The sequence below is a fragment of the Asparagus officinalis genome, chromosome 4 (assembly GCF_001876935.1).
Source record: "Asparagus officinalis chromosome 4, Aspof.V1, whole genome shotgun sequence".
NCBI lineage: Eukaryota > Viridiplantae > Streptophyta > Magnoliopsida > Asparagales > Asparagaceae > Asparagus > Asparagus officinalis.
In genome coordinates this window covers 4072190-4097014 of record NC_033797.1, presented here as the reverse complement: position 1 = coordinate 4097014, position 24825 = coordinate 4072190, and the positions used below count along the sequence as shown (strand labels likewise).

At 37.2% G+C, this 24825-nt stretch overlaps 1 protein-coding gene across 2 annotated transcripts in view; it reads right to left on the bottom strand.

The window, feature by feature from the left end:
* Positions 1–11414, bottom strand: part of LOC109836403 (transcriptional corepressor LEUNIG_HOMOLOG-like) — a 19691-nt gene extending 8277 nt beyond the window's left edge. The window contains exons 1-11 of one of the 2 annotated variants that reach the window (XM_020404294.1): positions 11263–11414; positions 11020–11082; positions 10829–10926; positions 8549–8658; positions 8205–8452; positions 8048–8120; positions 7824–7932; positions 7702–7754; positions 7313–7597; positions 382–453; positions 16–240 (exon numbers count right to left, since the gene is read on the bottom strand). In XM_020404294.1, coding sequence (XP_020259883.1) covers positions 16–240; positions 382–453; positions 7313–7597; positions 7702–7754; positions 7824–7932; positions 8048–8120; positions 8205–8452; positions 8549–8658; positions 10829–10926; positions 11020–11051 — 1305 coding nt within the window. In that variant the 5' untranslated portion in view covers positions 11052–11082; positions 11263–11414. The remainder of the gene's footprint in view (positions 1–15; positions 241–381; positions 454–7312; positions 7598–7701; positions 7755–7823; positions 7933–8047; positions 8121–8204; positions 8453–8548; positions 8659–10828; positions 10927–11019; positions 11083–11262) is intronic. The other variant, XM_020404295.1, reaches the window with a different exon arrangement.

Sequence of the window (24825 nt, the reverse complement as noted above, 5' to 3'; positions counted from 1 at the left end):
TACTGCTTAAGATACCATCTGATTTGTGGAAGAACCGAGTCCACCTGCTCCATCTGTGCCATACATCATCGAACTTTTTGGCATAGTGCTTGCATGTGGCAAATTACTACCAACTGCAACTCCATCACCTGGTGTACTAGTAGATGGAGTTGATGGTTGGGAGTTTGAAGGTCCAACCGTATTTCCTGTACCTGAACTGTTTGCAGCTCCAGAAGAAGTCGGCTTTCTCTTTCTAATAATCTTGATTCATCAATACACAGTTATAGAACAAAATCAATTAGTCCTTAGCCAGAAAAACTTGCATTAAACTGTGCGAGATAAAATTATTTAATAACTAAAACAAGCAAAAGAAGCAGAAATCGTATACATTCCCACTAATACCTGTTGTAAATGATTTTGATGCTGAAGCTGTTCTTGAGGTTTCTGAGCTGAGGGTTGCTGCATCTGGGCCATCTTCAACCAAAAAAAAAGTAAATATATTAGAGATGGCACACTTTTAAATATATTAGAGATGGCAAACTTTTCACATGAAGTAACCATAAGAGGAAAGTATGCATATGTTACTACCATAAGGCACAGAATGCAGAAACCACCGTGAGAGATCATCATCGCCCATTCCCCTATCATATCAAAATGGTTGGCCACAGAGCCAAATGATCGAAGAAATATTCAACAAATTCAACGCTTTGGTTTGATATTAAGTCTTTACATGATTCGGCTCATTTGGAAAGCAATGCAACAGTAATTTTGTAGTAAATCTAAAAACAGAGATGGATAAATGATAATGATAGTAAATCTAAAAACAGAGATCGAAGAAATATTCCCCTATCATTTCATCATGCAGTTTTTCTTTTTCTTTTTTTTTTTTGTGAGGTTTTTTTTTTTTTTTTTTGGGGGGGGGGGGGGGGGGGGGTCCGTATTAACTTATTGGATCTGAAAAATCTCTTTTGTAGAAGGGGATCATGCCAAGAATTCCAAAAAAAATAAACTGTGCACTAATAAAGCAGCAGTGGAACAATGTTTTATGTTTTAAAAGGGAGGAAAATTATACCGTCAACTTTTCAGATCCCAAAAGGTCTTTCTTCATGGGCAAGCAGGATTAGGCAGAAATTTCCAGTATTAACTTCCCAAATCTGGAAAGGTCTTTTCTTCACAGGCAACATATAAGGAGTTGTGAAAAGGTCTTTTCTTCACAGGCAACATATAAGGAGTTGTGAAAGTTACGGGTTACGTGGGGGGTGAAGCAGATTTTAAGGCTTACAGAATTCAGATCTCTGAAAATTTATCCAAAGACATAAAAAAATATGTTATAGTTTACTTTGGTGCTTCTCCGATTTGGAAGATTCCATAAGAAACAAACTAGAAGAAAACAATAAAACAACGAAATAAGATTTTATCTATACATTTTTGGAAATTTTCGTAACCGATGGGACCCACTCCAGTGGAAAATCTCAGCCCCTGTGGAACCCACTTGAGAAGACGAACAGATTTATAAGTTCCTAATTTTTATGTGGTTTCATCCGCGGCTTTTCCTTAATGCGTTGCAAGCCTTCACCCAGTGCTGCGCCAAACAGCACAGAGAGAATCACTATCATTGAAAAACAGCATACAATGAAAGCGTGCATGGAAGGGCGGAGGCTAGCGTACAAGAGTGTTAAGTAGCTTTGCAGCTTTATAAAGTTCAGGTGATTTGCTTTATTCTACAATCTTTTTCCCCCTCCTTTTATTCGCCCTTCCCCACCCTCTACTCCCTTGGGACATGGTGGGCTTTGTTGTTGCTGATTTTTTTCTCCTAGACTAAACAAAACCCGCGAACCTCCTCCAGTTGTAACTGTACGGTCTTAGGTCGCATCTGTCAGTTAAAATTTTGGCAACGATTTGCACAAAGTGACAGCTAATACTTATGACCCTCAAATTTATATTGTTCATGTTTCTAGGTTAGTAACTTTTTAACAGAAACCCATATAAACAGCAACACCCTTGACAAGAACTACCATTAATAGGTAACTTCTATATCAGCTTCACTTTTATGTATGATAAACTCCTGAAGGTGATATGAGTTTTACAATTCTACTGCTTTTGTCTATCATTTTATATTTTTTCTATCCAAAGAAACAGTTTATTCATTTAACTGAACCAAACATAATTACATGTAAAGTCTAACGCATTTTACGTTTGAGTGTATGCCAACTACAAACTCTAAGCAAATATTTTGGCGAAGTTTGGGAACAGATAAACAATTAGATTAAACAATAGTAAATGGACTCATTAAGTATATCATTCATTTACAAACTTCAAAGGTTTTCGCAAAGTGCAAAGAGATGAAAGGTGTGGGGAATGGGGGCAAGTCCAGTGGCAGACGGGGAATTTTTTTCCACTGTGAACATAACGTAACAAAGTTAGATTTTAGGGCTAATTTCACAAAACCCCACTGAACTGTGGGGGTCGTTGCACATAACCCCCATAAACTTTGTTTATCTCACATAACACCCCCCCCCCCAAAAAAAAGAACAAAAACTTCATCTTATCTCACATAACCGAACTGCATGTAGTTTTCAAATAACTACAATGTCTTTTGAGTGGAAAAAATCTCAAACTTTGTCACTTGTCATTTATTCGCAACATACTCCCTCATCAAAATTTTGAGTTTTTTTCTCTCAAGAAAAATTTAGTTATTTGCAATTTACAAGGGGGCTAGGTGAGATGAGGTAAAGTTTATGGGGGGTTGTGAGACGCCCCATAGTTCAGGGGGTTAAGTGGGATAAACAGGGGGTTATGTGCAACACCCTCCAAAGTTCAGGGGGTTATAGTTCAGGGGGTTAAGTGGGATAAACAGGGGGTTATGTGCAACACCCTCCAAAGTTTAGGTGTGTTTTGTGAACTTAACCTATGGATTATTTTAGGCATCTATGGCGTCTATATGAGAAATACCGACATATAATTATGATCATGAAAATATTTTTGCATACAGATCTTGACATAGATTTGATAAAGACAATCATGAGATATAATGAATTTGATTAGAAAAAAAGATCTAGTTAGGAATCTTACTTTTAAATTAAACATTATGATGTTTAGGTCTAAATAATAACATAATAGAATCTTTAAATTAGTAAATATATTATCAGTATATTGAATGTGTATTTATGTAATCTTGACTAGTTTTTGGAGTTTAATATAACATAGATTTGTTATTCTTTCTTATGCAATCTTAAATTGACCATAACTGCTACTAGTTATTTGCTTTCTATGTAAGTTGAGAAATAAGAATCATCATTTAACATTTTCCATTTGCAAGTATTGGCAAGCCCGAAAGTAAGGGGGGAAGTTGACTTGTATAGGTAAGTCAAAAAACAAAGGAAAGGAAAGATGAGAAAGCAGACACTTGAATTTAGGACCAATGTTCTAAATAGCGGCCTAGGCGGGCACTAAGGCGCTTAATTTCAGCCTGGGTGGCCTGCCTAGGCGGCCGCTCCGCCTAGTCGCCGCCTAGCTTTCTGAAGTAAAAAATTTAAGCGGGTCGCCTAGCTTTCTGAAGTAAAAAACTTCAAACTTTAAACCTACCCGTTACCCAAAAACCAAAACTTTAACCTAAACTATCTCTCCCCTTCTCTATTCACACCCAGCCGCCTCTCTCTCCTCTCTCTCACGGTCTCTCACCCTCTCTCACATCTCACCCTCTTCAGCTCTCCCGCACCCGTTGGACCCTCGCTGGACCTCTGCCCGACCCCCGTTGTGCCCTCTGGGACCCCGCCGAAACCCCGTCGCCGCCGGACCACCTCTCACTGGCCCTCGGGTGAGATGTTCAACTTGTTTTATTTTAAACTGTTATTTAAGCTTATTTACTGTTTTAGACCAACATTTCACTTATAAACTATTTGTTTAATTTAAATAGTTGATTTTGTTCAATTAGTTTAATTGATTAGTTTGATTAGTTGAATTAAGTTAATTTTTGTTAATTTTAGTTTAATCTTGTTCAATTTTAGTTAATTTTAGTTAATTTCAGTTTAATTAATTAGTTAAAATTTTTGCTAATTTTAGTTTATTCTTGTTCAATTTTAGTTAATTTAGTTAATTTTAGTTTAATTAGTTAATTTAGTTTAATTAGTTAACTTTAGTTAATTTTAGTTTAGTCTTGTTCAATTTTAGTTAATTTTAGTTACTTTCAGTTTAAACTTGGAGACAAGGGTTCTTAATCTCACTAGCAATTCTTCCGAATGCGAAAGGAACTGGAACACATTTGAGGAGGTAAATTACATAAATATCTAAAATTAACAAGATAAAGGTATCCATTTATGATTTTACTAATTTATTCTTTTCTTTAAAGATTCACACGAAGAAAAGAAACCGATTGGAGTTGAAGAGATTAGAGGATCTTGTGTTTGTGAAGTTCAATGTCAAGCTCAAGCAAAAGAAGAGGAGAGGAGAAGACAAAGACATGCTACAACACAGGATCGTACTACAACACGTGCATGGATCTAGATGGAGTCCCCTTCGATGACGAGGAAGAGACTTATCGCAATTCGGGTGTTAGTTTAGTGTTGGTGGAGAAGGTATCTGGAGCGGCTGAGGTTGCGGTGAACCGGAGTAAAAGAATAGCAGGAGTTGGAGGACCTTCGATGATTACTAGCGAAAAAGAGTCTCTTGCATCCGATGATGATATCACAGACGATGATGAGGACTTCGTGGACATGAACTCGAAGCAAAGCGATAATGCTGGGAAGGATTCTGTGATGACGATGATTTCATTAGATTATATGATTATCCTATGCTAGACATATAGACTATTCATGTTTTTTTTCCTTCTTAAGCATTAGACTTCTGAGTTTGCAATATTATTTACTATTGCGATGACTTGTTATGTTGGACATGATGATGTTTCTTAGTATTTGGTTACTAACTTGGCTATTTAGTATTTATGCATGGTTGATTATGGATCTAAGATTGTTATTTATGTTTTTTTTTTTTGCGATTTTATATGAAGTTAATACATATTTTTGTGAATTATTATAATTAAGTAAATTAAAAAATAGGCAAATGCCTAGGCACCGCCTAGGGGTATGCCTAGGTGATAGGCCCCAGCTTGAACACCTAGTCCGCCTAACGTCTTCTGTAACATTGTTTAGGACTTCAGGTAACCAGATTCCCAAACTTACCATATCAACTTCGACTTAGAAAACTTTTTCCATTTGCAAGTATTGGTAAGCCCGAAAGAAAGGAAACGTGTTGGCTTGTATCAGTAAGTCAAAAAAACAAAGAAAGATGAAAAAGCCAAGACTTGAATTTAGGACCTCCGGTAACCTAATTCCCAAACTTACCACAACAACTTAGTCTGAGAATGTTTTATACATTAGAAACATACTCTTAATAATCTTAAACAACACAAGAATATATAAAAATGTTATCTTTGCATATAGGCTTTCAAAGTAAAAGTGATATCAATAATCATGTAGGGGTAGCAAACCAGATCGGCTAATTTGGGTTCAGGTCAAATCCTAATTGGACGCGATCTGAGTAAGGCAAAAACTCATTCGATATGTTTAGTGAACTAGTTAGGGACTTCAATGTCCTTGAAAAAGTGGATAACCCGAACTCGAACTGCCAAGCCTTTTATTACTTAATAGAGGGGATGGGACAAATACTTATTGAGTGTGGGTTTAAATTTTCTTTTTTGAAAATTAGCGGTTGAAAATTTGGAAAAGTGGTTAATGGGTACCACATATGAAGGATTCTCTCATATATAATGTGGTTTAATCTAAGTCGTGCATTGTTATGAAATTTCATGTGTTTTATATTTTTGTATTATTTTTCCAAATAGAATAATATGGATACCCTTTTCATATGAGGTAATTTCCTTATATGACAATGATGTGGCTCAATCTCCACCAAGTAAATGAGGGAGGTGACAGATCAATGTAGATCTACCCATGCTCGCCCTCACTGAACTAGGCTTTGATCTTTCACCCATTCCACTTTTCTACTTCTTAAGCCATGGTTCTCATGGAATCCACATTTATATATAAACATAGCAAGTGCTTTTGATGGGCCCTTCCTTGACCAACTCAAAAGTGGACACTGTGCATGGTGTATATCAGTTGAGAGTGGGTAGTGAATATTAATCGAGTCTTTAGGACCTTGGGCGCCTTGAAGACATGGAACCAAAAATTGAGGCTTACTACATCTTGTGCGCTGAAGAGATTAGGAAATACAAATTAGAATAGGAGAATGATGGTCCTACTGAAGAGAAAAAAACACCTTTATGCAAATGCACAACAAGCAATCTTAAAAGAGAGTAATGTCGAATTTTGAACACATGTTTCAAACTCCATAGTATCGGGATACCATTAGTTTTGACAAAAGGGGAGGTTTTGCGCAAATTATATGCCAAATGCATGACTAAGTGCTCTTGACTCGTGATTTCTATTTTATCACCCACCCGACCCCTAACCCCAAAAGTGATTTTTTAGTGCAAGCTACAAAAATAAGAGTTATTTTTATATACACTCCTTAAAACATGGGTAGTTGCAGAACTACCCCAAATCTCGGTATTTGCAAGACTACACTTCAAATCAGAAAAAAAAAATACCCCCCAATCCAACAAATCACCAACTGTGACACATCACAAAATAATCAAATTTTTACTCACCACATCTAACAATGTTGATAGTTTTGTCGATTTGGGGTTTTGCCCCCAAGTTGATGATTTGGAGGATACTCAGGATAGTTTTGCAAATACTGAGATTCGAGGCTAGTTCTGCAAATACTCATGATTTAAGGAGTATATATACAAGTAAACCTTAAAAGAATCTATACTGATAGCTAACATAAGTAATTTATGAAAGCCTGATTCCTTCACTGGTGAAAATGTCTATCTTGGCAATTGACCAATTCATATAAAATGAAGTGAATCAGCATCTCCCAATGGTACATTCCAGGATGTTCCCTAGCTAATGAATTATTGTTAATTTCAAGATTTTCCCAGGTGACTAACGTTTAATTTCTGAAGAAAAAGTTGTCAAAATATTCCTAAGTTGTCAAAATATTCCTAAACACCAGCAGAAAGTTTGTTTCTCCAATAATTTTAAAGGATCATATTCTCATAAACTTTGGCAAAGCAAGTAGACATAAGGACAATAATAGAAAATTGCTGATATTTCAGGGTTTTCACTCATTCACAAGCAGATGTCACAACCAAAAACGGAAAATGCCATCAAAAAACTTATAAACAATTGTGTCAGAAACAAGGTACCGATCATCAAGGCCACATAAAGTCAATGATTGCTTTACAGTAATGCCTTCTGAGAGAGCTGACCTTCATTAAATATTCAAGTTGCTCCTGTCTGACCATAGGTGATGGAGGGCCCGCTTGTCCATCACTTCCAGTAGGTTGACCATCTTTGGCATTCAAACCACCCCTTTGCAAGGCCCTAATCCTTTGAGGGTCCAAAATTCCATAGCCATGAGAATGACCAATATTACCTTGCATTTGGGCATGTTGCAGTTGTGGCGGCAAAACCGGAAACTGATTTGATGATGACATAAAAGGTCTAGGAACTTGTGGGCCTAAGCTTGAGCGGACTTGCTCACTCTGTATTTTCTTTTTAAAATGAGAAGTACAGATTTAGAAATTAAACCCAAAAATAATGAGGACGGACTAAACTGTTTATAAATATTATGGTGATTTGAAATAAGATTGCGCACCGACAATGGCCAGCCATTCAATGTTGCAGGATTACTGGCGCCTTGGTTCAATCCTGCAGGTGAAAAATGAGTGGGATAAGAATATAAGGGAAACACCATAGGCATTCTCCACAATTACACACCAATACCAGCACCAAGTCCAGGCTTTCCCTGTACAGGTCTCTGCCCGTATAAAGACGACGGATCCATAGGCAATGATCTTTGAGGAACACCAAAACCAGGCTTAACATCCTGAGATAGTTATGAAGACAACAAAAGAATACGATAAGAATAAAAGAGAAAACTAATAGAAAAGCTAATAAAAATTAAGCAGAAAACCTTGAGGGCAGGTACTGTTAATACTTACAGCAATTTGATTCTGTCCTTGAATTTGCTGCAGTGCTGAAGATATATTACCTGGCTGACCTTGGACTAACAGCCTGTACCAGTAAAACAGAAAGTATTGTTTATTCCTCCCTCTCAAGAGCTTCCAAATGAATGAGATGGAAACATTACTGTTATACCCTGGATGGGTGGCTGGAGCCTTAAGAGCCTCAGAATCTATCGAGTTTGAATTCTTCAATTGTTCACCATATGCTTTGGCAGCCATAGAAGATGGTACAGAAGACCCCAAAATGCCATCAGAATTCCCGTCACCAGCACCACCAAGAGCAGGATGATTAGCATCTCTTCTTTGTAATGATGCTTGTCGTTGCATTAGCTGATATTGTTGCATCTTTGAATGGTCCTTAGCTGCTTTCTGTTGTTGCATCTGTGTATGTAACAGACAATAAAAAAACAAATAATGTAACTTACAAACCAAGATAGTCTGATAGAAAAGGGACAGTTTTACTCCTAAGAAACTAACCTCAATGTATGTTGCAGCAACATCCGAATGCTTTTCATTTGTTCTTGCGATAAATATATCCCAAAACACAGACCACCATTCGAAGAGAAATCCTCCAGGGGCATCGATTGCTACAAGGTTAAACATAAGCCAGATGATTTTTTTAAGGAGAACAAGTCAACGGGAGTTTTGTATTAACTTGTATCAATCTCCATTATCATCTATCAGATGAATAAGATAAAAGCAATATTAAAAGTCATCTTAGGAAAAGTAGATTTGGAGATATCCGATGGAAGTTTGGGGATCAGAAAAAAGCATGCTAAAACACAAGAAGTACCAAATGGAAGAAGGTAAATAGATTATAAAAGTCACTGATGAAGCCATGAGTTTGAGCAATTGATCTTAGCTTGAAAAACACACAATTCATGAATGTCTAAACCTACACTAATAAGTTAGAACTTCAACAAGAATGACGACAACAATAAAGCTTTCAAACCCACCCCACCCCGAAACCAAGTTAGGAGTTATCTACATCAAGTATTTGCTTCCATTCTTTATTGTGGGGAATATTCTCCATATATTAACAACCAGCATAACAAATTTTCCTACATTCTTGTTAGGTCTACCCTTAGTCAGTTAGTCCTTCGTAGTCTTCGTTGCGCATGCCCAAACCACCTCAATAGGCTCTCTCATCATTTTTTAATCTACCTCTATTAACTTCCTATGAATTGTTGCATTATCTTTTAGCATAGGGTCACTCATTCATCTGACAATCTTGTCCGGTTGATTCGCGATGTTTTTTTTTTCCATAAACTGCCCAACTTTCTGGCTCCAAAATCATATTGAGCATATAGCATTCTTATAAAATTCCCCCTCCAATTCCTTGGATATTCTTATTCTTAACAATTCTGGAAGGAGAAAGATACATTGGAAGAAAGAGGGGAAACTCCTCTCTATTTCTTATATTGATCGAAGGGCAAGATGCTTTATTCTAGTCTGGATTCCAGGCTAATTATGGGGGAACAATTACAATCAGTGAAAGCTAACATATTAGCACATGCCAAATAAGTGTTACTAATGAATCCAATTATGTCTTATTCCGACCAATACTACCCAACTTATTTTACGTGTGTAATGTATTATAGGTAGCTAATAACGCCTTCCATTATTCCTTGATTTCTTTCTTCATATAATCCAAATTTATAAATCTTCCAGATTGGCATTTTCTTTCTTGACCCTCCCCTTTTGATGTTGGGTATCATAAGTTTGCTAATATAATAGTCATATCTTTGCATTCCAAAAATTCAAGGATCAATGTCACAACTGTATAGAGAGCACGGAGAACCGGATATAAGGCAAAGCCAGAGCGATCGAATTGAATGGCAAGGAGCTTTTTCCAAATAATATTGACGTCCAAAAGGAGCTCAGCTCGATAGAAGATTCAAAAAGGTCGTGGAATCTCATCGTGAAAACCAGACATGAGAGAAGCCAGGCAAAGAGAAAGGACTGCAAGGAGCTTTACAACAGAACATTGGCGTTAAGAAGGAGTTCGACAAAAGACCAAATGGCGAGAGTGGAATCTCATCGCGGAAAACCGTATCAGAGAGAAAGCTAGAGCAACCGGATAGGATAACATGTGAATTTCTAATAGAACATTGACGTTGAGAAAGTGCTAGCCAGAAGACAGAGAGGCAATAGCATAATCTCTTTTTTTTTAAATCAAACGGGAGAGAACGCCAAAGCAATGAGATAAAACAGCAGGAGATTTCTCCAAGGAGCTCAATAAAATACCTGAAAGCAGGATCTCGTCACGTAGGAAAAAAAACACAGATGCCAAATATGAACAGCGCTTGCAAAGCTGCAATTTTATCTTTCTAAAAATAGCAATCAAGAAGTTCTAAGTGCTAGTAAATGAGTTGGTTTATTGCCAAATTTGAGATGCATGTACAATAACATGCATTTTCAAATAACTGTAAATCACTGCCAAATATGAACATACGAGTACAAAATATGGACATGACAGGAAAGCATTGGTTAAAGCAGTCTTGTTTAACCACCAACATATGCCGTAGTCTTTCTCCCAATCATGTTGTCCATAAATGGACTTCCAAACTTTCGCTTTTATCACTTCTGTTGCCTTAGTGATTCTATATACAAAGGAAAAAATAAATGGACTGCAAGTTCCATTATCACATACATCCATTTATATCTCTGAAGGAATTTCCTGTTTCTTGCTAAACAAATACATTAAGCAACTAATATCTACTAAAATTCCAAATTTTCAAAGAAAATAGTAATTACCTACTGGATCCGTGGCCACTTTCCCTTCGGCCATAAAGGCTTTCGCAGTCTCTTGCAAGTTTCGTTTCACGAGATAATCATATATATAAACATCAAGCCTGTCATAAGCAATTAAAAAAACCCATAAAAATCAAAAGTTTTTAAAAAAAACTAAATTTCATTCAAAAATTAGAAATCTCAGTATCTTCTACATCTTATCAGCTTCCCAAGTGACTTGCCCCATGATCTGCTGCGCGAGACCCAACAAATCCTCCCTTCAATCACAAAAACAAGAATCGAACTTACAAAATTAAACAAAAAAAACCTAATTAATTCATAAAAAAGAAAGATCGACCCCCTACATTCTCGAGGTCGAAGTCGAAGATCAAAGAGAGAACGAAAAAAAATAAGGATGAATAAATACGATGGATTGTGGATCGGATCAGGAATCTCACCGATTAGGGTTTGTTTGCTAACACGTGGAGGTTTGGGAATTAGGGATCGAGGATTTGAATTGTTGTTGAATTTGTTTGTCTTTGGAGTTCGCCGACTGGAATTAGAGCTTGCTTGTTGTTGTTTTTTTTTTTTTTGTGAGTGAGGGTTAATAAATAAATAGATTGTGGTGTTCACGCTTGAAACTTGGTGGTAAACTCAATGTTATTTCTTATGTTTATTGGATTTAGAGATAAATTAATAATATTTTGGCTAAATTGCACTTAAATGCCAAATAATTTCTCATTTGTTGTAATTAAATATCATAAGTTGTGTTTTGCTGTAAGGGCCCGTTTGGTTGAAAAAAAAATAAGTTTTTTGCCAGCAGAAATCCTGCCAAAACGTGGCAGGCTTTCCGCCCAAAACGCCTCTTTTAAAGGCGTTTTGGGGCAGAAAGCCTTCCAAAAGACGTTTTGGGCAGAAACCCTGTCAAAACTGACGTTTTGGCAGGCTTTCTGCTCAAGACCCGAGGCCAAAACCTTCACCCAAACGCGCCCTAAACAAATACCGTAAAGTTTATGTCGTTAAAATCCATTAACATAGTTTGACTATTCTGACGGAAAGACTAAATTACCCCTCTCTTAAATTAAACCCTCAATAGTTAAAATCCATTTTACCCACTTTTCTAAGTTTTCCCTAAATTTACCAAGCCCTAGAACTCAAAGTTGATTTTGCCCTAAATCAAGCTTAAAGCTAAATTTTTGGAGTTTTTTTTTTTTACTAAATTTGCAAAATTAGGCTTGGATTTAGATCTTTTATTATGTAATCTCCCTCTGGTATTGGATATTTAGGTGGATTTTTTAAATTTAATGTGTTTTGTTCACTTAAGGGATTTGATGTGTTTGAATTTTTAAAATGTTGCTTGAGTTTACAATTTATTGATGATTTTATTTTTATTTTTTATTTGGGTTCAATGATTTGTGGATGTTCTTCATTAATCTTTTGGACTTTGTTTATACTCATCATAAGAATTTATCTTACAATAACAAATTTTAGTTTTTTCTTCTTCAGTCCAAAATTGAATAAACTTGAAGAATATGAATATTTAGTGGCTAGTTTCATAAACTTTATTGATTTGCTTATTAGGGAGAAAGGGGCAGCGAAGAGATGTAAGTTAATATGAAGAGGAATAGAGAATATGAATTTCAATCTCATTTCCGAAAAGTATTATTTTAGCAAATTGATGTCTCAAAGTTTCATTCTTATTTTACTTTGATACCCATGTTTAAATTATTGTTAGATTTTATGTTGAATCGATAGTCGTTGCCTAGCAATTGGATACAAATGAATTTATATCTACCACATGCAAAGTGTGTGATACAAGTTTAACAGAAAATCTAACGGCATTTGGATTGAGATACCATAATGAAATGGATGGAAACTCTATAGTGTCAGAACGTTAACAGTAATAATTGGGGTATGAAAGTAAAGTTTGATTCAAAGCTTGAGGTATCAAAGTGTTAAAAAAATATGTTGGGACATTAAAGTAAAAAAGAGCTGAACTGGGATACCAAAGTGTGTTAGATCTACATCATAAACTTGAGATCTAAAACCATATAGCCATGATTAATTCAAAGAGATTAACGTTCGTTTGAGGTAACCACCTCCTCAATTTTCGCCATGAACCCTTAGGGTTTCAAACTGAAACCGCCGTCGTCAAACCCAAAAATCTTTGATTTTTATTTTCAAAACAGATCTAGAATTGGAAAAAATTGAAGAAAAAATCAAAGAAAATTCCAAAAAGTTACTGTTCACCGGCGATTTTTTCAGTTACTGTTCATCCGAAAAAAAAATTTCGCAACTGTTCACCGAACATTACTGTTCATCCGAGAACAAAAAATTGAATCTTTAACAAGAGATTTAAGATCAAAAAAACCCAATAAAACTTAAATCCCTAAGAATTAATCAACCTGGCTCTGATACCACTTGTTAGATCTACATCATAAACTTGAGATCTAAAACCATATAGCCATGATTAATTCAAAGAGATTAACAAGGATCTAAAAAAAAGCGGGAGCTTATACCTGAATCCATTGCTTGATCTTGATTTTGGGTTTTGGATCTTCTAACCTTAGGGTTTCTCTAAAACCGAATTTCTCTCTTAGATGGGGGTGAAGAGAATTAGAGAATGTAGTAACCCTAGATTAGGGACCATAACCCCTTATTTATAGATGTTGTACTTTTGTAATTTAGCCCCTCAATAAATCACAATTACAACCTGGTATCTGCACATATAACCCCATGACTTATTTAAATACCAAATTAACCCAACTTAATTGATCACTTTAGTGGGTTATCCTGAAAGATAGCAATACACATTGATTAATCATATGTGCCCACAAATAGATTTATTAGATTAAATCAAACAAAGTGAAGATAAGCCAATTATAGTGGTAACCTTTTCATTTTTCATAGAAATTCTTGCTTCTACTGTTGTGTTATAACAACGAAATTATTTTCCAATAGCTCTGTACCTATCTATATTCCTGCTTAGGCGTAGCTTGAAAAAAAATATATATGTATTATAATCTTCGTTAAATTTAACTTAAGGTGGTGCCCCGCCGGCCCCGCCCCGCGCCGGCGTGCATTTGGTTTCAATTTACTTATTAGATGAGATATTTAATACATGATGATGAAACCTAGTTGAGGCAATCAAAATCCTTAACATTGTACAAATTAACTTTAATCACGGCATCTCGCTTTGATATAACAAAATAGGAGCACCATTAAAAATGAAAAATATGGTAAATACATTGATAACCCGACCGAAGAGCTTCTGGGTCCAACATTATTATTATTCATAAATACAGCGAAATCGAAGAAATCAGTCTTGGTGTTTTTTCCATGGTTACTTAACGTGGATGAGAGTTTTTTCGAGGGTGTTTTTGGTTAAGTGATATTCAAGCATTTATGTTGGGTTAAGTGATGTTGCAACTTTCAAAATTTGCAGCAAAATAAGATAAATTAAACCTCAGTTGATAATATATTTAATTTAAAAATATTCAAGCAGCATGAGTTGGAAGGGTCCAACTATTCACACTCCCAAACAGTAACTTTGGGGGTGTGTGAGGACTAAATTGCCCTTCTCCCACCGGACAGCCAATCCCACCGGACAGCCAATCCGGTGGGTAATTAATTTTTCTGTCATTTTTTGTGTCCCACCGGACACTTTTTTTTTGTTGCCCACCGGACACATAGTCTGACGCGCCTGTCGGCCATCGGACACCGTGTCCGGTGGGTTATAATTTTTTTTGTTTTGTTTTATTAACTAATTCCATTTTAATTGTGCATTTTAATTGTAGGATTTGGAACTATATCGTTAATTGATTTTTTATGAAAACTATTAATGATTTTTATTTGTTAAAAATGTTTGAAGTGTTATTAAAAAAAATTAAATTTTTTTGAGAACATATATAAATGTTGGTTTAATTTTAATATAATTTGAATTTTTAAAATCGTTAATAAAATTTGTTTAAGTGTTTGAAATGTTTGAAGTGTTAGATTATAATGAAGGATAATAATAAAATTTATTAGAAAATCAAAAGGGCATTTTCGACAATCCAACTCTAAAAATTACTGTTTGGAAGTGGATATAGCAAACGTGGAGTTGGAACCACATGACATTATAAACATTTTTTCTTCTTTTAAAGTACGGAACGTCGTAAAAAGTTGTGGGATTTACTACTCAATTATATTTTGTGATTATCAACTAATTAATCGAGAGTACAGTCTAGAAGACCAACAAATGAGTACTCCACATAGATTTTGGATCCTTTTTATAAGAAACAAAATGAATATTTGTACTAATAAAAATATAACGCTCCATTTTCTATGTTGATTGGTGTACTAATTTTTATAACCCATGATAAATGACCTTAAAATTTTTGCTATAGCAATATAAAACTATAAAAGTAGTTCAACGATTGTACTTGGGTGAGATTTTTATTTTTAAAAACTTATCATCGAAAATAAATGTTAGCACTCTATAATTAAAAAAGTTTGTTTTTTAAATATACATTAGAACCTTGTACAAAATTAGGGCTTTGAGGATATTAGCATGGTAGCACCCACGTCTCCCATACATTGAGATTTATCTCCAGATCCTCATGTTTCGGGTTAATCCCCCAACTCTGTCAATGTTATGAAATTAAACCCTCTAGTTAGCAGTTGGTTGAATTTAAGAGAACAATTTTGAAAAGCTTAAACAATCTGGTGGATTGATTGCACATTTTGAAACTTTTGGGGACTAAATAAAAAGGGCTAATAGCACTTATATACCCTATTGTTTCATCTACTTTTCACTTATATACCCTCACTCAGTAATTTTATGGCAAGAAAAATTCTTAAAGTTTTTTAAACTTGCACTTATATATTGTCACTTATGTTTGGTAGCACATATATACCCCTAAAGTTATTAAAACATGCATTTAAATATCCTAAAGTTTTTAAATCTGACACTTAAATACACTAAAGTTTTTTAAAACTTGCACTTATAAACCCTGAGGATATTTATGTATAAATTTAAAAAACTTAAGGGTATTTAAGCGCTAGTTGAAAACTTTAGAGTATTTGAGCGTCGCTAAAAAAGTGAGGGTATATAAGTGCAAAATAAAAAAATCTTTAGTGCCTTTTTTATTACCAAATACAAATTAGGGATATAAGTGAAAAACAATCGAAACATAGGGTATATGTTATGAGACATATCTGTTCCACGAATATATGACTTGATAAGTCAGCATCTCAACCAGCACAACAATCTGACACCCCAGTGTTGACGCGAGAAGCGGTGACAGTCGACATGAGAGATCCTGACCTCCCAGATGAGTCGACATCTTTATATCGACTCAAGAGACGGTTATTAGCTGAGACGAGACAACATTCCAACCAGTCGAACATGTCGACACTCCTGAGTCGACGCGAAAGGCGGTGTCGGTCGACACGAGAGTCAACAATTCAAAGATATGACCCTAAAGACCTTGCTTCTCGACGAAGCTAAATGGTTGCCCTCATCTCAAACCCGTCAGCATAGGTGTCACTTCTCAACATTGTTTAATCTTTGATATTCATCATTATGTCTCTGTCCTCAACAGTCTCGAAGACTTATCGGCTGCTGGCTCCCAATGTTGCCGAAGTGATCTCCCGTCACTCACAAACCAACACGTGCGGAGCAAATGATGACTTATTTTCCAACTCACTCCTCATCACCGCCTCACTACCGTCTTACTGCATACTCATGAAGTGACCAATCTGCACTCGGCATCCCCTATAAATGCAGATGTTATTCGCTATAGCTAGAGGTTCGCAATCTAAAACCCCCAAGAGCACGCACTACACAAAAACAAGAACATATAATTCTGTTACTCCACTCAAGCTCAAGTTCATCAACTGACTTGATCGTCAGAGGTACCACGGGGGAACTTATCCCCGACCTCTTACAACTCCTTGTGTGCAGATTGCTCAATCATCCTAAGTCCGAAGTCAGGCATAAAGTCGAAGAAGAAAGCGGCCCCCTTGCAAACTCCGTGACTGTATTTGACTGTGTGATATTTAACATCAACAGTATATAAGTGCTATTTAGCCAAATAAAAATATGAAAGATATGTGCGTCTACTATCAAAAAAAATGAAAAAGAATTATTTTAGCAATCAAGAGAATGATATACACCCAAGAGGGTGTTACCGAGTTGGTAAGCTATCTATAAGATCATGTTTGTTTTTTAAATAGTGATGGTGATATTTTAAAATAGTTCAGACCCACCTTCTTAGCCTATGTTTGCTTTTTATCCGACCCACGCTATTTTTAGGAGGGATTAGTTAATACCCAAATGGACAACTAAATCAAACCCACCATACCCCCATATTTACAATCCAAGTTTTCATTATGTAGTGGGATTTACACCTTGTTTGGATGGAGGTTAATAGATGGAAGTTATATTGAAATTTCAATTTCACCTTGTTTGGAAGTTTATTTGAGGGGTTAGAGGATGGAATGGAAGGTTAAATCTCCTTCCATTTTCCTCACCTCCAATTTGGGGGTAGAGGATGGAATGGAGATTAATGTAAAATTTTACAATATGATAAGACAAATATACCCTTATAACATTAAAATCAATGACTAAGGGAGCGTTTGGCAACCGTGGCATTTTTACCGTTTTTGTTTTTTTCCAACAAAAATAAAGAAACGCGTTTGGGAACCGGGGCGTTTTTTTGACTTGTCCCTTTATAAAATCTAAAAATTAAACATTTTTCTCAAAACACCAAAAAGGTGTTTTAAGATTCTGTTTTTTCACTAAGCTTTTCCCCCCCCCCCCCCCCCCCCCCCCCCCCCCCCCACTCGCCCAGCCTGCTTGCCCGCCGCTGCCGGCTCGTCGCACCCCGCTCGCGCTGGCTCGACCACCATCGCCGCCCGCCGACCTCGGGCCAGCTGCTACCCGCGCCATCGCTCGCCCGTCATTCGGTCGCCGCCGCCCGCTGTCACCAACCCGCCCGCTCCCAGCGCCGCTCGCTCGCGCGCCCATCAGACTAATCAGTCAAGCCAGCCACCCTTCAACCCGCCCCTCCACCGCACCACGCGTCTTGCCGCCTGCCGCTGCACCACCAGTCGCCGGTCCCGTCCGCCGCCCGGCCCGTCGGCCGGCCACCGACCACCGCCGCCGCCGCCACACAAACCCGATCGTCAACATCTATCACACCCGTTTGGGCACCCGCCGCTCGTCGTCGCCCCCGCCGTTACGCCGTTCACCCGCCGGTTCTGCCGCCCAGTCGCTCGTCGACTTGACCACCGACCAACCGCCGCCGCGGCCCGCCAACACCTCCGCGCTAGCCGCGACTAGCCGATAGTCGTCTGTTCTGCCCGCCGCATTCCGTTCGGTCGACCACACCGTCGCCACCGCCGGTAACCTTATACATATTCACTTCACTTCCCTCCTCTTTATTAGAACTCTTAAACAAGGTAAAACAATTTTACTTTTGTGAAAACAGCGAAGGAATTGAGGAAGGAATTGAGAAACACGTGAAGAATAAGCAAAACAGGCTCATACATATTCACTTCACTTCCCTCCTCTTTATTAGAACTCTCAAACAAGGTAAAACAACTTTACTTTTGTGAAAACGGCGAAGGAATTGAGAAAAACGTGAAGAATAAGCAAAACAGGCTCTACCACACCCTGGTGTGGTGTCTGCCATGGGTGTGGCAGAATATGCTCTGTCTGTCATGGGTGTGGTGTCTGCACACCCTGGTGTGGCAGAATCTGCCCTGTCTGCCACGGGTGTGGTGTGTGCCACACCAGGGTGTGGCAGACTCGTTTTTAGAATCCCAATCAGTTTGGGATTGTGTTTTGTTATAAATAGAGACATGTTTTTAGGGTTTCTTTGGCTTTGTTTAGGCTTTGATTAAGCATTGATTGGGAGATATTTGGAGCACAAAAAGAGGTATTTTTTTGAGCTTTTGATTAGGGTTTTATTTGGAGAGATTAAGAGTTTTGTTGGCGAGATTAGTTTGTTCCTTCGAGTGATTTGTAATCTCAGTTTGTACTCTTTCTCTATTAGTGAAAACCTCATCCCCTTGCCCTGTGGACGTAGACAACTTGTCGAACCACGTTAAAATTGGTGTTTTGTTTGTGCATTGATTTTGGTTGGTTTTGACCATCTTTGATCGGCGTTTGGTTTGGTTCCTCGACACGGTTTTCAACAACAATTGGTATTAAAGCACAACAATTGGTATCAGAGCTCGGGCTACGCTTAGGCTATTTGGAGGAGTAGATCGATTTGGGAAGCTCGTCTAGGGTTTCAGTTGGTGAGAAAGGTGGGATCTTTTTGGTAAAGCTTCTTTCTTTTCTTAGTTTTGGATCTATTCTTCGTTTGTTTCCGCACTGGTTGTTGGTGTGTTGAGGATTATGGCCGAGAAAGAGGGAGTTGAGGGTGGTTCTTCAGGTGTGAAGACTGTCCAAAGTTTGAGTATCCACTCGATAAAGATTGATGTTGAAAAGTTCAATGGCACTAACAATTTTGGACTTTGGCGATACGAAGTCTTGGATGCGCTCAATGCGCAGAATTTGGAAGATACGTTGGAGTTGGACGGGAAACCGGACGATATTGATGAGAAGGTTTGGAAAAAAATGAATTGGACAACGTGTGGTGTGATTAGGTCTTATTCACTCAAGGTCTAAAATATGATGTGATGAATGATACTCTCAACTAAGAGATTTGGGAAGTCCTAGAGAACAAGTACTTGACGGAAGAGCGTGAAAATCGCTTGCATTTGAAGAGGAGGCTTTATCGCTTCCAATTGAAGAATGGGACATCCATTAGTGATCACATGAACTAATACACGAAGCTTCTTGCAGATTTGGCGAATATAAATGTCATTGTTGAAGATGAGGACAAGGCGTTGCTATTGTTGAGTTCCTTGCCCGACGAGGAATATGAGACGTTTGTCTTTACTCTTATTAATGGAAAGGCGTCTCTTTCATATAGTGAGGTCACCGCTGCATTAGTGAATTACCAACTTAGGAAGAAGGACAATGAGACTTCTATTGAGCCGGTAGCGAGGGCATTGGTTGCAAGAGCAAAGGGTCCAAACCAAGGTAGAAGGTTACAGTCTAGAGGGGCACATCTTGGAATTCGTAGGAATCAGTGTGCTTTTGTAAAGAGGATGGACATTGAAAAGCTGAATGCCCAAAGTTAGATCGATCCGAGAAGAATAAGGGGAAAGTTGTATAAGCTTCAGAGGTGAATGTTGTCAAGACTAGTGGTAACAATTCAGATTCGGATTCTTTAGGCTATTCGTTGTCTAGGGGTGAGCATCGGTCGGTTCGGTTCGGTTTTTACCAAAATTTGAACAACCGAACCGAACCGTCTACAATTCAAAACCGAACCGAACCGTTGTAAGTCGGTTCGGTGCGGTTCGGTTCGGTTTGTTCGGTTCTAACTTCATCAAGTATATGGTATATACAGCTTGGACCAATGTAATTTAGAGGTGCAAACATATGTCTGAAATCTGAATCATTTTAGATGATAACAAACAGATCAAGTTTCAATCACTCACAAGTCTAAGCGCATACTAAATTGCAATTACTGGAGTTCCAATCAACATAAGGTCTAAACTGATCAAGTTTCAGACAAGTTAGTGCTTAATATTTCAGATCAAGTTGCATTTACTGGAGTTTCAATCAACACATTTACACAACATCAGAATAAACAGCATCAGAATACATTGAATTTTAATGAGCAGAATATGCTGAAGATTACTGGAGTTTCAAATTTCAATCAACGGATTGAAGTAAGTCACTGAAGACTGAACTGAAGTAATGACCCAATCATTCATCCGTGCTACTACTACTAGGTCTCATTGAAATTGAAATAGCATCCAAATAAACAGATCCAGTTTAAATCAACACAAAGCATCAAGTTTTCTTTTGAAATGTTACTGTACTACTAGAAACAACATCAGAATACATTGAATTTTAATGAGCAGTCGCCATCCTCATCTTGGCCCTGTAATATACAAAAAAAAGCAACTTAATGAGAGCTTGTGTTGCTGTTCAAGGTAACATATCATTTCTAGTCTAAAAACAAACATCAACTTACCCAAATAGAAACAATTATTATCTGTGCTCTTCCATGAAAGCTCTTACAAATCCGTGATTGTCGGTTCAATTGAAAGCTTGCCCAAATCTGAAAGATAAACAAATAAAAAGTTAATAGAAAATTAAATCATTTAACATATAAAAACATAAATGGTAAATACCTATGTCTAACTTCTCAAGGGCATCCAAATCTTCTTCAAAGCAAATTTTGCTCGAACCCGGCGTACCCAACAAGTTTCGAAGCCAATCGGAAGTGCATACTAGGCTTTGTACCATTCTCGGAGTCAATGAGCTCCTAAATGGATCAAGTACTCGGCCACCTGTACTAAAAGCAGACTCAGAAGCAACTGTGGAGATTGGAATAGCCAATACATCACGAACCATCCGAGAGAGAATTGGGAACCTTGCACTATTAACTTTCCAATAAGCTAAAATATCAAAGTTACTTTGATCGGCTTCAACATCCTCACTTAGAAATTTTTCCAACTCTGATTTTGCTTCAACACTTCCTTTTGCGGCTTTCAACCTTTTAAACTGACTTCTTACATCGGTTATTTGATTAACATCATCATTGCCAATATTATTAGATGAAGCACCAATTGATTGCCCACTTGCATCTATTTCATTTCCATATTTAATTTTGTACTCATTAAATAATGCAAGTGCGGCATCTTTGATGAATTTTAACTTATCAACACTTTCTTTCTCACCGTATGTGAGCTCAAGAATAAAAGTCACAAAATCTTCTTTGTTTCGTGGATCAAGAAGTGCCGCAATGTAAATCAACATATTCGTCTTCTCCCAACTTCCCCAATACTTCTCATATTTATCTGTCATTCTATTAGCAATTCTAGCATATGATGCATCATCAGACAATCTCCATTTTTGCAAATCACAAGCAACATTACCAATTTCTTGAAGAAAAAAATTACTTGTCACATATGAAGAACCGGAAACACGTAATGTTAGCTTATAAAATTTTTCAAGCAAAATGCATAACCTTCTCACATTAACCCAATCATCCTCCAATGGCATTCCATGAGCTCCATTTCCATTACTTAGTTCAAATCTAAAGAAAGGATCATCTTCACCATATCTTTCAAAAGCTTTTTCATATTTTTGAGCAATGTTCAACATCAAAAAAGTGGAATTCCATCTAGTGCATACATCCAAACATAAAGATGAACCAAATTCAATTTTTTCTAGTTCAATGCAAGTTTTGAATTTAGCTAATCTAGATGGAGATTGTCTCACATATCTCACCGCCGAACGAACACGGGCAACGGAATCCCCCAAATCTTTGAGCCCATCACTAACAACAAGATTAACAATATGTGCAATACATCTCATATGAAGATATTTCCCACCCAACATTGTGCCTCCCCAATTGTTGAACCTCTTTTTTAAGTATGTAATCATGGTATCATTTGAACTAGCATTATCAACCGTGATGGTGAAAACATTCTCAATTTCCCAATCTAGTAAACACTTCTCGACCACCTTCCCAAGATCATCTCCTTTATGACTTGAAATAGGACAAAAGTTTATTATTCTTTTGTTCAATTTCCAATCATTATCAATCCAGTGTGCCGTTAAACACATATAATTAATATTTTGAATGGAAGTCCAAGTATCGGTTGTTAGACACACCCTCTGACATGTAGCTTTCAATAAATTCTGAATGGAAGTCCAAGTATCGGTTGTTAGACACACCCTCTGACATGTAGCTTTCAATAAATTCTTCAAACTTTTTTTTTCTTCAAGGTAAATCTCATAACAATCTCTTTGGATTGTCCAACGAGATGGAATATGAAATCTAGGGCAAGCAATGGACATGAAATTTTTAAATCCTAAACCCTCTACTAACTTGAATGGAAGCTCATCTAAAATGATGAAATAACTGAGGGCTTTTCTTACGGCTCCTTCATCATAACTCCAACTACCAAGGGTTCCCATTTTCGTACTAGCTCCACTTTGTGAATCAAGATTCGGCTGTAAATTTAATAGTTTCTGTCGAGTATCGACATTATGTGGGTGCTTTTTGCAAGACTCCATGTGATTGTGTAGTGCTGTAGTACCATTTTTTTTACAATGTGCAAAATAAACTTTTTCACAATAATTGCATTTTGCTTTTGGATCACCATTTTTATCTTTAAACTTAGTAAAATGATCCCAAACCTCCGATCTTGCTTTTACTGCTTTCCTTTTAGTCAAAATTTGAGAGCCTTGTGTAGATTGATTAGAATCAACTTGACTTGAATTTGCATTAGGATTCTCCTCTTGAGAAGCCTGCAGATCATTTCAACAATTCAACTAAATTAGGATTTTAACCAGTTTAGCACTCTAATATGCATAACTTTTTAGCGTAATTCAGTTTGTACCTCTACTACAGGTGCGGGTGTCCTCAAAGCTGGAGATGGATCCTGAGGAGATGGTTCGGCGTCGGCCATGAAGACAATAATGAGTGATGAGTGGCTTCTGTAAGAAGTAAGAACAGTATGAAAATCATTGCAAATAACAAAGTCAAGGAATAGTTGCATGATGCATATGTTTAGCTAAGTCCTAATCCATCCAACACTGCAAGTTGGAGGAACTAGGAAGGCTGCAGTTAGGATGTCAATATCCAATGAAAGAAACCATGTTACGAAAAGAGAAAGCAAAAGATGAAAGGCTCAACATGTGGACTTTTCAACAATGTTCATTAACTGATCTAAATGAGTATCGAACTGACAGAACATAATCAGATGAACATAATCAGATGAACAGTTGTATTATTAGCAAGGATTATATAGATAATTTAAAGGTTTCTCAACTAGTAATGAATTAATTGCTGGACACGACTGAACCGGTCGTTCCTCTATAGATTTTGATCAAACTCAAGAACCTGACACGAGATACAGACAAACAACAACTATTCATTCTAAAAACACCAAAATATGCTTTCATTGAATCAAATACCAAGCTAAGAGTTTAAAAATACAAAACAAACTTATTCTAGATAGCAATCATTTGAGAGACTTGGTAGATTTTTCTATATGCATTAGAAGCAAAGCACCGTACATGCACTATAACTATAAGTCAACTGAACATCTTATGCATCAGCATGCAACATAATCCTAATGATCCTAAACTACTGAATCCTGCATGCCATTGCCAAGTCAATAATTCTTCATGAAAACTCTTCAAATATGTATTACATTTACAGGAATCATATCTAAAATTCAACTTGAAGAAACAAAAAACTTAAATTATACATCAAAGGTATTGTAAGGATGAGCAAGGCAATGCTAATCACTGTAGAGGATAGCTTGACATAGAAAATTGAGGCAATGCTCACACATACGCTAACTATCATCAAAAATAGAACAAGCAATCTGATCCTTACCTGCGCTGAGCAATCCACTGGAATATTAAGTGTGTCTCCCTTCAAGTCAACAAGTGAAAAATCTGCAAAAATGAGAATTATACGAATTTATAAATCGTTGTCAAACATATAGAACTAAAAAGAGATTAATTCAAAAGCAAATAACGGCATCATCTTTCACGCACGCAGATAGAGAGCGGGTAATTAGAAAAATGGTGTCTGGGACTCTGGTTAGACTGGTTTAGTACTCAAAATGAAGAAAATAGAAATCTATTTGTCTCACACAGTCACACAGAAGATTAAACATGAAGAAAATAGAAAACTATAGATAAAATTACTACAGATAAACGAAATTAAGACGGATGGAATCATGGAAGCAAAACCGAAGACGGAGAAATCCTAACCGTAGAAGTAGACGGAGGGCGGTGACGGTCCTGACAGAGACGGAGGGAAGTAGGGGTAGGGCTGGAGCCACGGCGGCTGGAGCGGCGGCGGCTGGATCGCAGCGGTGACGGAGACGGAGGGCGGTAGGGCTGGACTCTAGAGCGGCGGCGGCGGCTGGATCACAGCGGTGAC